Below are 16,214 nucleotides of genomic sequence, written 5' to 3' on the forward strand. Positions count from 1 at the left end.
AGGAGGATTGTGGGAAACTGCATGTGCACAAGAAGCCTAAGTAAAAATGCTATAAAGCCAGTAACCCTTCAAAAGAAGGGAGCCATTCCCTGGCCAGAGATGGCCTGCTCCCATTTCTTGGGAAGTGGACTTTCCTTAATAAATTCCCCACTTACTTTGCTTTACAACATCTGTATGGTCAATCCAGCCCTTTGTTCGCAGCCGCCAAGAGCCTGGACCCCGTCTCCATCTGCAACACATACATCACGTCCATCTTGGTTCCCACTGTACCCCCAGCTCTCGTAAGTGACTGGCCTGCAGGAGGCACTCAGTAGATATTTACTGCACAAATTAATAATAATATTGATTTCCTATTTCCTCAAGAGAGGGAATTGGTGATTGGAAGATAGGAGTGGGAAAGAGAAGTTTCACTGTATATCCTTTTGTACTCTGCAAGCCAGTAAGTGTATTATCTAGTAAAAAATAAGTTACATTAAAATTGGGGGGAGGCGGTTACAATGCTTCAGGCTAGAGGTGGTGGTGGTTTGCACTAGGGTGGGGCAAGCAGGTTTGGGAAACAGTACACAGACTCTGTATCTCGAATTTCATGACTGGGTGAGGGCGTGAGACCTACTACATAAGAACACCTCCTCAGTGATTCCCAGATGCAGTTCGATTCCCAGCACACCTACTTCCTGCAGAGAACATTGATGTTTCTCTCCCTCTCTCCTTCCCTTCCCCTCTAAAGATAAATAAATAAAATCTTAAAAAAAAAAGAATGTTCATTACAGCATTATTTGTAATTAATAATAAGAAACAACTTATATAATTTTTTAAATGATGGCACATCTGCTTGATCAAATAGCATTCCATCTTTTGAAAAGAATTTATAACATGGGAAACTGTTCATGTTGTACTCAATGGAAACAATATAAAAGTGTGTATACAGTACGATTATGACCACGTAAAAATGCCCCAAACTATGCATTATAACAAAAAGTAGAAAGTAGAGCAAAAAAATTAACAAGTAAATGAGTTGTGGAATTACAGTTTTTTTTTAAAAGTCCAGGTCGGTCTCTGGATCACACCCAAAGCAAAGCCATTATCCCTCTTCCCTCATTTGGTGTAAAGGAGAAACTCTGGGTTCCTCCGCCAACTGCAAATCGGCAGTGAAAGGTTTTTCTCCTCAAGAAAGGAAGCAAAATTGGGAGAAGAATCCCCTGGACATCAAATGACCTGTAGAAGCTAGAAAACTTTTTATTTTAAAATTATCTTGCAAAATCATTTATCCCTATTAGTGTACAAAAGTTAGAAAAACCTAAACAAATTTGAAGAATTCACTCATAAATTCCATCATCACAACGAATACATATATATTTTTACAAAGATTTTATTAATTTATCTTTAGAGGGGAAGGGAAGGAGAGAGGGAGAGAAACATCGATGTATGGTTGCTTTTTGTGTGTCCCCTGCTGGGAACTGGCCTGCAGGGAACCAGCCTGCAACCCAGGCATGTGCCCTGACTGGGAATCGAACCTCGATTGTCTGGTTCGCAGGCCCGTGCTCAATCCACTGAGCTACACCAGCCAGGGCCACGACGAATATTTTGATAGCTATCCTTTCACTTTTAAAATATGTACGTGTAAACATTTTTGTTTATGCAGGGTACAGCTTCGTGGCACAGTCTTTGCACTTAATATTTCATGTTGGTAGATTAAAAAACAATAATACTTTAATTATATCATTATGGGCCTATCATAATTTACTTAACCCGTTCTCTACAGCTGCACGTTCAGGTTGTTTCCAGCTTCTCACTCTGCGTATGTATCTTCGGGCATTTGTCCTACTATTTTCTCGAGATAGTATTCCTAGCACTGGAACTTCTTAATTAAAATACGTATTCAGATTGATCCTCAGGGTTCTGCCAACCTACGCTCCCAGCGACAGCCCACGCACGCCTGTTTCTCCGTGCCTCTCGACGATGCTTTCATGCGTGTCCATCTCAATTGGAAACTAGTATCTCACCTAATGGTTTTTTTTTTAACATACAGGTCTTTGATTACTAGAGAGGGTTAACATTTTCTGTTGACTGTTTACATCTGTGGATTATCTGTCCGTATCTTATGCTCCTCCACAACCATTTATTGGAGGAGCATATAAAAGGACCAGAAGCCTTTAAGGAACTGACTGAATGAAAAAGGCTTAGAGTGAGTTCAGAAAGGAAGGGAAGGAAGAAGGAAAAGAGAAATCAAAGATATTAAAAGCAAGAGTTCATATATTAAGTAGAAAAACTAGGAGCAGCTCTGGTCAGATTGAGAGTGGGTCATCTGCTCAGCCTGCTCCCAGCCTGACCACCCCGATCACCCAGCAGAAGCTGTCTATACCCTGTCTTCTATCTTAGGGCTTTAAGAAACTACATTTAAAACTATTGTTACACTGGCTGGTGTAGCTCAGTGGATTGAGTGCGGGCCTGCGAACCAGGGGACTGCGGTTTTATTCCCAGTCAGGGCACATGCCTGGGTTGCAGGCTAGTTCCCAGCAGGGGATGCACGAGAGGCAACCATACACTGATATTTCTCTCCCTCTCTCCTTCCCTTCCCCTCTAAAGATAAATAAGTAAAAAAAAAACTATTGTTACAAATGAGAACAATGCATTTGCAATTCTTTTTTAAAAAAAGATTTTATTTATCTATTTTAGACAGAGGGGAAGGGAGAGAGAAAGAGAGGGAGAGAAACATCTGTGTGGTTGCTTCTCACATGCCTCTCATCAGGGGCTTGGCCCGAATCCCAGGCATGTGCCCTGACTGGGAATTGAACTGGCAACCCTTTGGCTCACAGGTCAGTGCTCAATCCACTGAGCTACACCAGCCAGGGTATTTGCATTCTTTCCATAAACAATACACTGAATTAAGTTATGCCTGTTTTGATAGAGTTTTCTTAATTTTCTAAAGAAAATGAAGGCATGCAAGTGCATGGGAAAGTATGTTATCATTCCATCTCACTATGGTATGAACTATGTTATGCACCACATAGGCAACCCATTCACGTAGCAAGTAGACTACTGCGTAGGGAAGGAACTAACATCACCTCCAAAGGGCTGGCTTTGCAAATCACCCCTGTCAAACACACAAAACTCCTAAATCTCTTCCTCCACACTTATTACCCTTTCACCCGAGGGCCAGGATGCCTACAGCACAGCCACTCAAATGCCTTTCTGTCATTTCGGAGAGCAGCACAGTCATCATTTTACCACCCACTGGTTCCCCTCTTCAAGTTCCACATTTTCTTGCAGCTTTGGAGTTGGCAGTGACTTTCACTTCTCCTTTTGGGTTCGGCTAGTCACCAGCACTTACTATTCCTTCTTCCCTTTCAGAGACATGGAGAGTTGATGTTTCCCGACTTACACTGCCACTACCTTTATCTGGACCTTTATTACTTCATGTCTGGATTGCTGCAAGTCTCTCATCCTATAGAGTATTGCCACAATTTTTATGCAATCTAATGTCAGTTGAACTTGTTCAGCCTTCTGACCTGGTTTCTGTTGTATTCTCTGGTCGAGGCTTTATCTTTATTTTAGATTATAATGTGAGGGAGGAAGAAACTTTCCTCTAACCTCAAGGTTTGTTCCGCGGGTGTAATAATTGAATCTACACGAGACAACAAGAGAAAACAACCAAATGTAATACGTACGCATGGGAACCCCCCACACACGAGAGTCAGGGACAGAAAGTGAAAATGAGGTACATATGACATTCGAAACTAAGGATGAGATAAGGCACCTTGGAGTGTCACTGCAGGACGATAAGAAGAGCTGATGTTCAGTAATCAGTAGTTTACCCTGCCATATAGATAGGTCAGAAAAGGTTCTCTTTGACCCTGGCTTGGTGTGGTTCAGTGGATTGAGCATTGGCCTACAGACCGAAAGGCTGCTGATTCCATTCCCAGTCAGGGCACATGCCTGGGATGCAGGCCAGGTCCCCAGTGGGGGGCATGTGAGAGGCAACCGATTGATGTTTCTCTCGCATATCGCACATCAACCTTTCTCTCCCTCTTTCTTCCTCCTTCCTCCTCTCTCTAAAAAGAAATACATAAAATCTTTTTTTAAAAAAGGTCACCTTTGATAATCTCTTATTATGGGCAAAGCCCCCAATTCAGATTCTCCTAGCGAGTTGTGGGGAGGGGGCAGAAGTTTCTCTTGGGATCATAGGGTCTTGCTTGCCTTTTACAATTTTCTTGTTTTTAATTTATTTTTTAATTGAATTTATTGCAGTAACATTAGCTAATAAAATTACATAGGTTTGGGGGTACAATTCTATAATATCTCATCTGCATATTGTATTGTGTGTTCACCATTGCTTGCTGTTAGCTCAAAATAATCTGCATACCACAGAGACACCTCTTGGGGTGATTCATCCTGAACCCCTAACTTTCCAAGTGTTAGTTTCTCAGTGCTATATAAAAGAGGCAGAAAAGCTAAACATTACTAGTGGCTTTATGGATTTTCTTGGCATGCTCTAAGCATTCTTTCTTATTTAATTTTTATATTAAAAATGGTTTTTAAAATTAAAAAAAATTACAGTTCACATTCAATAGTATTTGGTACTGGTTCAGGCGGTATCTGACATTTGGTATCTGACAGCATAGTGGTTAGATAATCACACAGTTGACACAGCGACCCCCAGTTACACCCAGAACCCACCCGACACATCCTGACCTCCCTTTCGACTTGGACCTGACCACTTTTTAGTTCTCATCTTGTTTTGGTGCCTAGTCTCAGACTGCTATTTCCATTTTCCTTTTGGCACTGAAATGATTTTCTCATATTATTGCCTAGCAGTTTTGGTTCTTGTTTTTAGTGTCTAGAGTTCAGCCACCTACTCGAGACATAAGACTTGAGTCAGGACAAACTCTTCAACCTGGCACCGCCCGGCAACTGGCACTCCTCTCCGCCGCGGACTCTCTCTTCACCATTTACTTTTTACTGCGCCTTTCCAGGGCCGCCGTGCCGCACGACTCTAACGGTTTTCCGTATTAGAACACGCTGAGATTTACGTTCTCTCATCCCAGCTCTCTGCGGCCATTCCTTCTCCACCATTGTGGCTACTAGATGCCCACCCCAGTGTCTAGAACCAGCCCTAGCTGGAAATTAGAATTTTAATAGCTCTGGGCCTCAGGACCAACTCACCTCTGTAATCGGTCAAGTGGCATCACTCTGTTCCTCAGCTCTATTAAATGAGCTTCTTTCCAAGACCTGGGTCCTGGGTCCGGTTGGTACCTCGTGTCCCGTTTTGCCTCGGCGACATGCCTAGGGCTCCAGTCCTACAGGGAAGCCCTTACTGCTTCATGTGAAAACCCCTCATGCCAACTGCTGTCCAACTGCCATACGCATGGGACACCACTGACACACCGGACTGTGCCTGTAGCCGGTTCTGGCAAGTCGTGCCGGCCTCACCACAGCAGAGGGGTCTAATCACATCTGTGGACCACTTCTTTAGCCTTCCCAACTGCGCTGCCCTCCGTGCCTAGCAACAGCTGTCTCAAAATGAAAGGATACTTAGCCTCTTTTATTTATTTATCTTTAGAGGGGAAGGGAAGGAGAGAGAGGGAGAGAAATATCAATGTATGGTTGCCTCTCATGTGTTCCCTGCTGAGAACTGGGGCATGAGAACTGCAACCCAGGCATGTGCCCTGATGGTGAATCGAACCGCGATACTTTGGTCCGCAGGCCCGCGCTCAGTCCACTGAGCTACACCAGCCAGGGCTTCTTAGCCTCTTTTAAAACATGATGTTCCAATTAGAAAAGTATTCAGATGTTTTCTGATAATGAATATCAGCTCGCTTGTTAGAGATACTATACTCTCATTAAGTGATTTAAAGTCAGTCACCTTGACTCTAAAATCATCAAACTTTTAAAATATGACTTTGTAAACATCTTTACCATACTGTGTACTTTCTTCTGTGGGCTGACACAAAATATATGCTGGCCCTATGATATGAACTGCTCTGAATCATAACAAAGCAAAATTTGGTAAGAAGAAGTAACAAAAAGAATTACATCCAATGTGATCAAAATGATCCCTAGCAGCTATAACCATAAATTATAATAAAAGTGGAAATGACTAATTTAATAGATTACCTGCCCAAGCTATCTGTTCACGTGCCAAGAAGCAACTTCTTTGCCGTAAAATGTTTCCAAATTTTCTTTACTGTAGGGAGAAATCACAGGTACATTCACTCATCAATTCATTACCTCATCAAATTCTGCAAATGAGGATCTACGGGGGGGGGGGGTGGTGTAAATTCACAACTGCAAACAACAATGAAGAACACTTACTTTGTTCTTGGTAAACTTTATTTCAGTTTCAACAAAACAGCCTATGTTACTATGTCACCCAGGGTAAGGGAGAGTAAGACCATCCTTCACAGCAGTAAACCGGCGAACTCCAGATGAGAGCCGTGATCTCGGTAAAAGACCCTAATTGATCCAGAGCACGCTGGCCTCCCAGAGAGATCATGAAAATTAGTGGAAAAGACTGGGAACAGATTTATATGAGGTCACATCAGAAAACCTGAGAAAGTGATAGCTAATGCTTTGGGAAATTCTGTTTCCATGTTAATACTCAGAAGAATAAATTCTTAAAGATCAGAACAGGTAGTTTATACTGTAAGTGTTAAAAAACAATGATATACACTTCCATCTGTTTCTTATTATTAGGACTCAAGATATGATTTAAAATCTAGATGTAAAGCCCAAACACTCAGTCATTGCCCCAAACAGAAAGTTTACATTTCTTTACAGGAAACATAAAAATATGACTATTTGGATCTTGTGTTAATTTACAATTGATAAGTCCAAATTTAATGTTTACCAAAAAAAAAAAAAAAGACACTGTTACACACCTGGAGAAGATCCCAAATAGAATGCTCATTAACAACAGCAACCCAGAAATCTAATTCAGCCTATGGATTTTATTTGTGATCAAGTAACGAACGTTCAGTTTCCTCTGTGAGTCTGCTTTCTGTTAACACGCACAACTTGTCAGATAAGCTCATCGCTGATTTTCAAGCTCTCCTTCCACTGTGCTTCCCCCTGTTAACTAGGATGCACCTAGAAATAACACGACCATTCAAAACAGCTGGAGTGGACATCAGTGGTTTTGCTTTACTCACTAGCTAACTTTACTCTAGTGAAAGTATTAAATTGTCCAAGAGACTTCAATTTCAGAATTACTTATAATAATAAAGTCAGATACAGAAATCTTGATCAATAATCCTCTACTTATATCTTACAATCAGTTAATTCTAAACAAACTATTTACAAATGCAAAATATGCAATATTTAAAATAAATACACAATATATTGTGTGTACATTCTCAGACAGGCTTAAAAATGAGGTAATAAAACTTAACTGATTAAACCTTTTACCATTCTGGAAATGGCTTAGGAACATGATGGTGAAAAAATTTTTTCTTAGGTCTTTTCCCGTTTTCTTTGAAAGCTTCTGAGGACTCCCTTTCCTACGCTGAAAAATCATGTAAAAAATTCTTCAGCTTTGTTGGGTAGTCTGTCATCACCCCGGTCGCTCCCAAGTCAAAAGCCCTTTTGTATTCTTGTTCTTCATTTAACACCCAAATATACACCTGAAAATTAGAAGCGTGAGAAGGACGAGAAGAAATGTTAAGACAGAAAAATTATTTATAGTAACATTTATCCACTACGACCTCAGCACACTTAAGAAATAATCTTTTAAACACGCAGTTTTACGAAACCACCACCATAAATGGGCACTGCCCCAGCCCTCTGCCTGCAGCTACTCTCGCCTGCACATGAATGGACTTTTTCCTGTTCACTGTCAGGCAGAGCTGAAGGTCTCCGGTACGTCAACTGGCAAAGCAGCATCAGCAGAGTGGAGACCAAATTAAGCCAGTTAACAGTCCCTTCCCCTTACACTTGTGTTAAAACGGTAAACTATGCTGTCGTCAAGATGCATCACCCCAGAAATTTACCTGAATGCCGCGGGCAGTGAGGTGGTCAAACAAAGCCTTTCTCATTAGTAATCTAGAAAACAAAAGAAGAACAGATTCAGGTACTTCTTAGCCCTACGAAGGACTAAAATTAGTCCTTAGTCCTAATTTAGTCAATTTAGAGTTTATAATTCCTAGTTAAATTTGATCCCAATGCTTCCTCAATATAAACAATGGCCCCGAATAATAACCGATGCTGTGGATGCATTTATATTTAAGTGCTAGATCTCTTTTCACTGCTGCTGGTTGCTTGCGGGGGAATAACCAGGACCTTCTTTCTGCTCCTTGTGGTCATTAGATCCTCAAGAGACCCATTCTTATTGAAGCAGCTCAATGCAATCTGTGTTCCTAAATTTGCAAGTTAAAGTAGATGGTAAACTTGGGTCAAGTTCTATAACATCATAATTCATTTACAGAATGATTAGTCTTGTGTGAGCTCTCTTAGAAACCTAATGTCTATTAATTACACTATGCTATATATAGCAAAAAAGCATTTCTTTTTTAGCTCCAAAAAAACCAACTTAAAAGTGAACTTTTAGAATATAAATCTCTTGAGCAAGCTGAGAACTAATTCTATTGAAGTTACACATCTCATTTCTAGTCTGTTAATGTTTGTAAGAATGACTAAAGAACAGAAACTAAAAATCATGTGTATTTAATCATGTGAATTAAAAATGTGTCCTTGAAAACTAAAATTAAATCAGGAATAAAACAAAAAACCAGTAAGCTCTGTGGCACAAAGAAAAGATGAAATTAGTTTTTCATCTCTTTGAAAGAGGAGCTAAATTAAAAAGGCTGACAGTAAGGATTATTATTTAAACATTCAAGGTTCCATTTTACAACAAAATATAGCATAATAAACTGTGTGATTTTTATCTAAAAATAAACTCAACACGTCTTAGAAATTATGGCATTTTCTTTAAAGTAGATGCCTGGCCCTCGCTGGTGTGGCTCAGTGGGTTGAGTGCCAGCCTATGAACCAAAGGGTCACTGGTTTGAATCCCAGTCAGGGTACATGCCTGGGTTGCGGGCCAAAGTCCCCAGTAGGGGGCATGCGAGAGGCAACCACACATTGATGTTTCTCTCCTGTCCTTTCTCCTTCCCTTCCCCTCTCTCTAAAAATAAATAAAATCTTTGAAAGGAGGGAGGGAGGGAGGGATACCCACCCTATAGGTAGGGCTTCCTTTTTGTTAAATCTTGGTACAGATTTTTCTGAGAAATGTGCCATTAGTCAATATACATTTTACATATACTGTATCACTATACACACTTCTTTTATAGAGGAAACAAATAAGTAGAAGGGAATGAATGGTTAAACCACATCCCAGACTTGCCGTTAACCAGGCAGATAACCCCAAGGAAATCATTTAACTTTGGGTGGGTCGGTGCTCAGTTTTCTCCTGAAGTTCAGTGAGATGTGCGCCTCCCCCCCTTCCTCAGTAATTAAGCTAGTTCTAAATGATTCACACACATCCATTTGTACAGTGAGTATTCAACACATCCTTGTTACAAATTGCATGTAGAAAGCTCGCACTAAATTGAAGCACAGTGTTTAATAGATACGGCTAAAACAATGACTCATGTGTGTACCAGGAAACTAAAATTCTTACATATCAGAAAGCCAGATGAGAAACTTCTGACTTCTGGATATTGTGTCTGGTTCTTTTAACCTGTGACAAAATAAAGTTTGAATCATAAATTAGAAATAGTGTGATAAAATAAAACAAGTTAAAAAAACAAAAGTTAAACTAAGTGCCTTGCACTTAGTATGTACTTAAAAATATTTGTAGGACGAACATAAATTAAAATAAAGCCCAGCTGGGTTCTCTACTTCTACTGATTTCAGGCTTTTTGCCGCCACTATTCCAAGGTTAGAAAAAAGCCCCCTTTCCAGGGACCCTGAGTGCCCACGGCTCACACCTCTCCTCTTTATTTTTTGGTGAACCCTTGTTCTCTTGCTCTGTCTGCTATACTTTAGTACAGTGCACAGCAGATTTACACACACAACCAAGTGAGACAAAAACCCCTCTAACAGCATGGCATCTTTCTTTCCCTTTCCATATTTGAAGACAGAGGCCCCATACTTTTTGATTACTTTGCTACTGAGAGAGCACATGAGTTTCAGAGCTCCGCTGGGTTTCCTCTCCACTCTCTTTGACGCCTTGAGCGCCCTCCACCTGTGCTACCACCTCTCGGCCGCGCCCAGAGAGAATCTCCCAGCAGCCTCTCTGCCGTGAAGACTTCTCAGCTTCAAGGCTGACCAGCATACAGTGACTCTCAGTCTCCCCAGGTCTTCATTTCTTATTCTCTTTCTACTAAAGCCACCTATCAATATACTCTTAGTATAATCCTGATTATCCACACTTACATTCACTTTTTCCCTCGCTCTGAATTCAGTTTTTATTAGAAGCTCTCTAAATAAATCCCTTTTTTCTCTAATTCTAGCCAAGGCAGAAAGTCCTGGTTGCTATTTCAGGAATCTCAGGGATTTAGTATTTCAAATACTAATTACCTTGTTACACACAAATTATTATGTTGTCTTAGGAAGTACCCATTGTCTTCCATAAAACAAACAAACAAATCTCAAAACATTAAAACATATACACATAAAATTCTACCTGTGTCTTAATCCATAATCTCTTTTTAGAAACAAGATTAATTCTATGAAATTTGTTCTTATATCTGTATTTGAATAATACGTGCTCCTAAAATGAATACACGGAGGTCATCTAAAAGGCACAATAGTCCATTCCAGGGCAGGGGAAAGCTAAGTACTTTAGGAATAAATGGTTAGGAATCATTTTACCCTAGCAAAGGAAAATTATTTCTTTGTAAACAAGAAGTGATTTCTGTTGTTTTGTCTGAGAAATAGCTACAAAGACTGCTAATAAATATAACTGGGAACAGATAAAAGTGTTCATCACTAAGAAACTCAGACTGTTCTGGCTGGTGTGGCTCAGTGGATTAAGTGCCGGACTGCAAAGTAAAGGGTCACCAGTTCGATTCCCAATCAGGGCACATGCCTGGGTTGCAGGCCAGACCCCTGATGGGGGGCACATGAGAAGCAACATGATGTTTCTCTCCCTCTCTTTCTCCCTCCTTTCCCCTCTGTCTAAAAATAAATGAATAGAATCTTAAAAAAAAAAAACCAAAAGATAAAACTCAAACTGGCCAGAAACACAGATGCCGAATACAAGGGTACTGACCAAATTGCTTTGCTTACCAATATTTTCTAATGATTAATGACTAATATTCCAGCTTGATTTTTCTAAAGTTCTGTTCGGGGATGAAAAAAGTTTTCATGCAAGTGAAATCACATTTAAGTGATCTCCCTGGGAACTCTGAGTTCTTTTGTAATGGCTTGGTGGTTATTACCACAAATTTATACTTAGAAATAACATTCTGAGGGTGCAGGATCATGAGATAAAGCTATCTGTCTTTACTAATAATGATAAAGATAACTCAATGAGGAAACACTATCATTTACCGAGTGCTTATTATTTGCCAGGCACTGCTAAGTGTTGCACGTTTTTCCTTCGCAGTAAATCAGTGTGTGGAAAGCAAGGCTGCATGCCCTGTAGAGGGGTCGTGCACACATGGAAGTGTGTTAGGTAAACCGATTCTGTCCTTCTCTGTCTCCCATCTCCAGGGGGCTCTTGGGGTTGTTGTGGTGGTGGCTGTTTTTCTTCCTAAATGTATTAACACTAGTGGTGAATGTGAAGTTTAATTAAAATTCAGCTTTGTGTATCTGTCAATGAACAAGGAAGAGAGGAAGTTGGAGGGCAATTGCTATTGGATGTTAGAGTAAGAGAATTATTAAACTTCAACAATTAAGCTCAATTCTTTTTACCTAATTTCAAGAAGTATTAAAGTCACTGTTACATGAGATGGGTCCAGATTAACTACTTTTAACCCTTTATTATTCATTTAGAGCATGTGTCTTAATTATGTCAAAAAAACACCGCTGCCCCGGCCAAGCGGCTCAGTTGGCAGGAGCACTGTCCCTACACCAGAGGGTTGCGGGTTCGACTCCCAGTAGGGCCACCAGATCTGTTCCTCTCTCGCCCTGATGTTTCTATTTCTCTCTCTCCCCCCTCTCTGCCTTTTTCTCTCTCTAAAGTCAATAAATAAATATCCTCAGGTGAGGATTAAAAAAAATACTGTTAATATAGGTCAGTTAATCAAACATGGAAATCACTACAGCAATCTATTCTTTATCATTAATGCTGATATTAAGGAGCCTTGTCTTAGTCCTCCTGCAACTGACAATTGATGAGAACAGGCAGCCACTTACTTCAGTATGATAGACGGCATTGGGATTTCAAAAAACTGTTCTCGGATGGGCACGAAGGGCAGGAGACCAGTGAAGAACAGGCCGAGAATGAGCAGAACACGCTGTAGACTGAAGAGTATGGGAATGTCGGAATTCTAAAAGACACAGACAGTATTAGGTTACTTTGTAACTGCTCAGATAAAGGGGATTATTTCACAACCTTCAAAACTTCCAAAGACTGTATCTTGACATCTGTTTAAAGCAGTCCCTGAATTATCAGTATCCGAACGCACCACACTTAGCAATGGCACGTCGGCGACGAATGGGTCAGTGTCTGTCTTGGAGCCCCACAGTGTTAACTGACGACATTCAAGTTTCTGTATTCCCTACTCTGTGTTTTATAGTCCCGCTTCTGTCTGCTGGTAACAGTGCTTAACCACTAGGGATTAAGTACACCAAACTGATGGAACAAGACAAAGAAAGGAAGATGTGAAACGGTAACCTTACTCCTGTGGAAAAATATGTAACTGTATCTATACAGAGATATATATTAATACTGTTGTAAATATATCATCTCTCAACTATATTATAAATCAAATATAAATAGGATTTTGTAAACTAGCCCAAGATTCTAACCACGATTTTAAATTTCTATTGGAAAATGTATTTAAGATCCCCAAGCCCTTAGAATGCCAGCTTCCTGTATGTATGAAGCCTTTTCTTCTTATAAATTCAAACTCTATCCCCTTTGAACAACTCCCCAAACACCCCTCTCCCTGGCTCCTCCTATAGTTGTCTCTAAAACAAATAAAAATTATAATAATTTGAATTTTCTGTATAAAAGTAATACACTGAAAAATCATATAAATTATTTAAAATAGTAGCTCTAAATTACCCACCTCTTTATTTTTTTAAAAATAGAGTAAATAAGTTTGAGGATTTCTTTTTCCCCTATGTCTATATGCTGCCTTGTAGTTTTTTCAGCTTATTTATACACAGGTGTGTCAGCTGCAATACAATACACAAGTCTCTGATTTCTGCCAATTCATATCTTAAGAATAACAGGGCTGGTAGGGAAAAGAGGGTGGGGGGCTGGCCCTCAAAACTCATGCAGCTTTGGAGCCAGGGACCTAAAAGCAGTAACTGGTACTTGCGAGGAGTCGTGCACGGCTGCTGGGGGGAGAGGGAGGAGAGGCTGCTGCACATACAGCAAGCTGACCTGCCTTAACGAGGCCTCCGCTGCACTTTCTATGCAATGCTGCTGCTCTTGGATCTATGTTTTCGCCTTGTTGGCTAGGAAGGAAGGCCTTCCAAAAGGAATTCTTCCTATTTCGGAATTGCTACTTCTGGCGTACTTCCTCTGCACTATCACTTGTACTCCAAAGGTCTTCGATCCTTAAGGCTTTTTTTTTTTTTTAACATTTTGAATTTCAAATTCTCTTAGCTGACTATATAGCTAAACTTGCTTATAGAGGCTTAGCATAGCATTTCAATATACATCAAAATGAATTCTTGTAGATACCATTTCTTCAACTGGAAAATAAGTAGCATTGGATGGCCTTACCTCTTATACTACCTGATAATCATGATCCTGGCTTAATTTGATTGATACTATTTGGCTTAATTTGATTGATTCTAGGTGAAGAAAAAGCTTGAGCTACGGCTGTAGGACTAAATACTTTTCCTTAATTAAAAGTTACACACAAAAAAAATCATCCTGGCTGGTGTGGCTCAATGAATTGAGTGCCAGCTTGCAAACCAGAGGGTGACCAGTTCCATTCTCAGGGCACATGCCTGGGTTGTGGGCCAGGTGCCCAGTTGGGGGTGTGTAAGATACAACCACACATTGATGTTTCTCTTCCTCTTTCTCCCTCCTTTCCTCTCTCTAAAGATAAGTAAATAAAATCTTTAAAAAAAATTACACCAAAAATTCAATTACCTTACAAATTACCTCAACAGACATTAAAAGACAGAAATATTTTGTTTTATAATGTACGTAATAAACCATTAGTAAACAACTAATGTCAGCATGTGAAAACAATAATCCTGTAAGCCAGTCCAATTATACTGAACTTTAATTGCAAGGTCCGTTTTCTCTATTAAATCAGTTATCTATGAATCCATCATCTCCATTAGCAAACTTCTGGTTAGCTGCTTTCACCCAGTACCATTGGTTTTCTTATCAAGGCTATGAAATAAGATAATTTTAAATAATTATTACTTAATAACTTACCACTTACAGACATACAATAACAACCAAGATCACTCTGTACCACTTTCTGAAGAATTACCTCTCTGTAGCACTTCTCCACGATCTCGTAACTGGCATTGCCCCACACTGTTAAGTGTTCCCGTCGATACTGCTTCACCAGCTCGGAAACCTGCAAATGAAAACTCAAACTTTTATGCATATGCCTACTTATAAGTCCACTTACATTACTTCATTTTTAAAAACTAGGTTGTAACTATCTGCCAGTGAACAGCACAAAATTTTGGAAGAAGCAATGTATAAAATCAGATTATTGTATAAGACGTAAGAAATTACTTATATTTAACCATTGTATGATTTCTCTAATAGAACACAACAACTTGGTAATCTGACACGTACTGACTGCACATGAAACAAGTTAAACTAGAAGTTAATTACATAAATGCGGCGCTGCTGGTTCTCAGGTCACTTTTACCCACGACTGAGACGTGACAACTCCGAGAACAGGCTTCCCTGCAGCGCAGGGTCTCTCCCACCAGGGTGTTGCTTAGAGCAGCGCCAGCCCCGGGAGCATCGCCACACTTCCGTGAACACGATAGATCTGTGCGGCCGCTTTATTAGTTTGCGGAATCGGATGCAACACACTCAGAGGAGGCAACGCCGGAGGTACCTTCTTAATCAGCACGTTGTTGTTGACTTTGATGTCGATGTTGATGGGAGTGTTGGGGAAGGCCTCGAACACTTCCTTCAGTAACGGGATGCGGTTGTCTTTTCCTTCGCACTGGCATGCTGAGAAAGCAAGGCTTTAAATGTAGTTTTAAAAGATAACTTACTTTTTCTGATGATTAGAAGAGATAGAGTAGTAGTCCCAATAGGACATTTACAAAATGATGAAAAGTATAAAGAAATAATCTGAAACACAATTTAGATATAACCACTGTGACCACCTCTACTCTTTTTTTTCCTGTGCATAATTTAATAGTTACAGTGTAGCTACAGCTTTTAACCGGACCATCAGGAAAAGATAAATATTGCATGTTAATACACTGTATTTGTAATTATGACTTGGAAGTTTTTCATTCAATGCTTTGCGATAACTGTGGATTCACATGCAGTTGTAAGAGAGGTACACAGTCCTGTGCACCCTTTACCCAGATTCCCCGATGATATAATATCGTGACCATGATACCGACATTGATAGAATCCACCAATCTTATTCTATAACTATTATTTTAAAGGTTTTTAAAATATCCCATTGAGCCCTGGCCAGGTAGCTCAGTTGGTCAGAGTGTCGTCCCCACACTCCGAGGTTGTGGGTTTGGTCTTCGGACAGGGCACATGCCAGAATCAACCAGTGAACACACACACAGGTGGAACAACAAATCCGTGTTTCTCTCTGTCTGACTCTTTATTCCTTTCTCTCTCTAAAATCAATAAAAATGAATAAATAAAATCCTCCATTGAGTAGCTATACCTCAGTTTAATTATTTTAGTTTAACCACTCCCCTTAAAATGTATCAGTGTTTGCCACTCCAAAATATGCTGCTTTGGTATAAGGATTATTTCGAACTGAAGGCAATTGAGAAAAGCAGATACGGATAAAATAGGCTCTCTGCCCTTCCCCTGTTTGCCTTAAAACAAGACTTAAATTTGTACAAACATCAATCACCAACGACCCTAGAGACGTATCAGCACCAGAGGACTCTATAAAACAAGCCACTGACTAGCC

General features: G+C 40.1%; 1 protein-coding gene across 1 annotated transcript in view; it reads right to left on the bottom strand.

Moving 5' to 3' along the window:
• Window positions 1-6,312: 6,312 nt before the first annotated feature.
• Window positions 6,313-16,214, bottom strand: part of GDPD1 (glycerophosphodiester phosphodiesterase domain containing 1) — a 39,457-nt gene continuing 29,555 nt past the window's right edge. The window contains exons 5-10 of the mRNA XM_037163773.2: window positions 15,156-15,274; window positions 14,568-14,657; window positions 12,298-12,431; window positions 9,614-9,673; window positions 7,986-8,037; window positions 6,313-7,619 (exon numbers count right to left, since the gene is read on the bottom strand). Coding sequence (XP_037019668.1) covers window positions 7,497-7,619; window positions 7,986-8,037; window positions 9,614-9,673; window positions 12,298-12,431; window positions 14,568-14,657; window positions 15,156-15,274 — 578 coding nt within the window. The 3' untranslated portion in view covers window positions 6,313-7,496. The remainder of the gene's footprint in view (window positions 7,620-7,985; window positions 8,038-9,613; window positions 9,674-12,297; window positions 12,432-14,567; window positions 14,658-15,155; window positions 15,275-16,214) is intronic.

The sequence above is a fragment of the Artibeus jamaicensis genome, unplaced genomic scaffold, assembly GCF_021234435.1.
Source record: "Artibeus jamaicensis isolate MK-2021 breed Jamaican fruit bat unplaced genomic scaffold, CSHL_Jam_final contig_1998, whole genome shotgun sequence".
NCBI classification, from domain to species: Eukaryota; Metazoa; Chordata; class Mammalia; order Chiroptera; family Phyllostomidae; genus Artibeus; species Artibeus jamaicensis.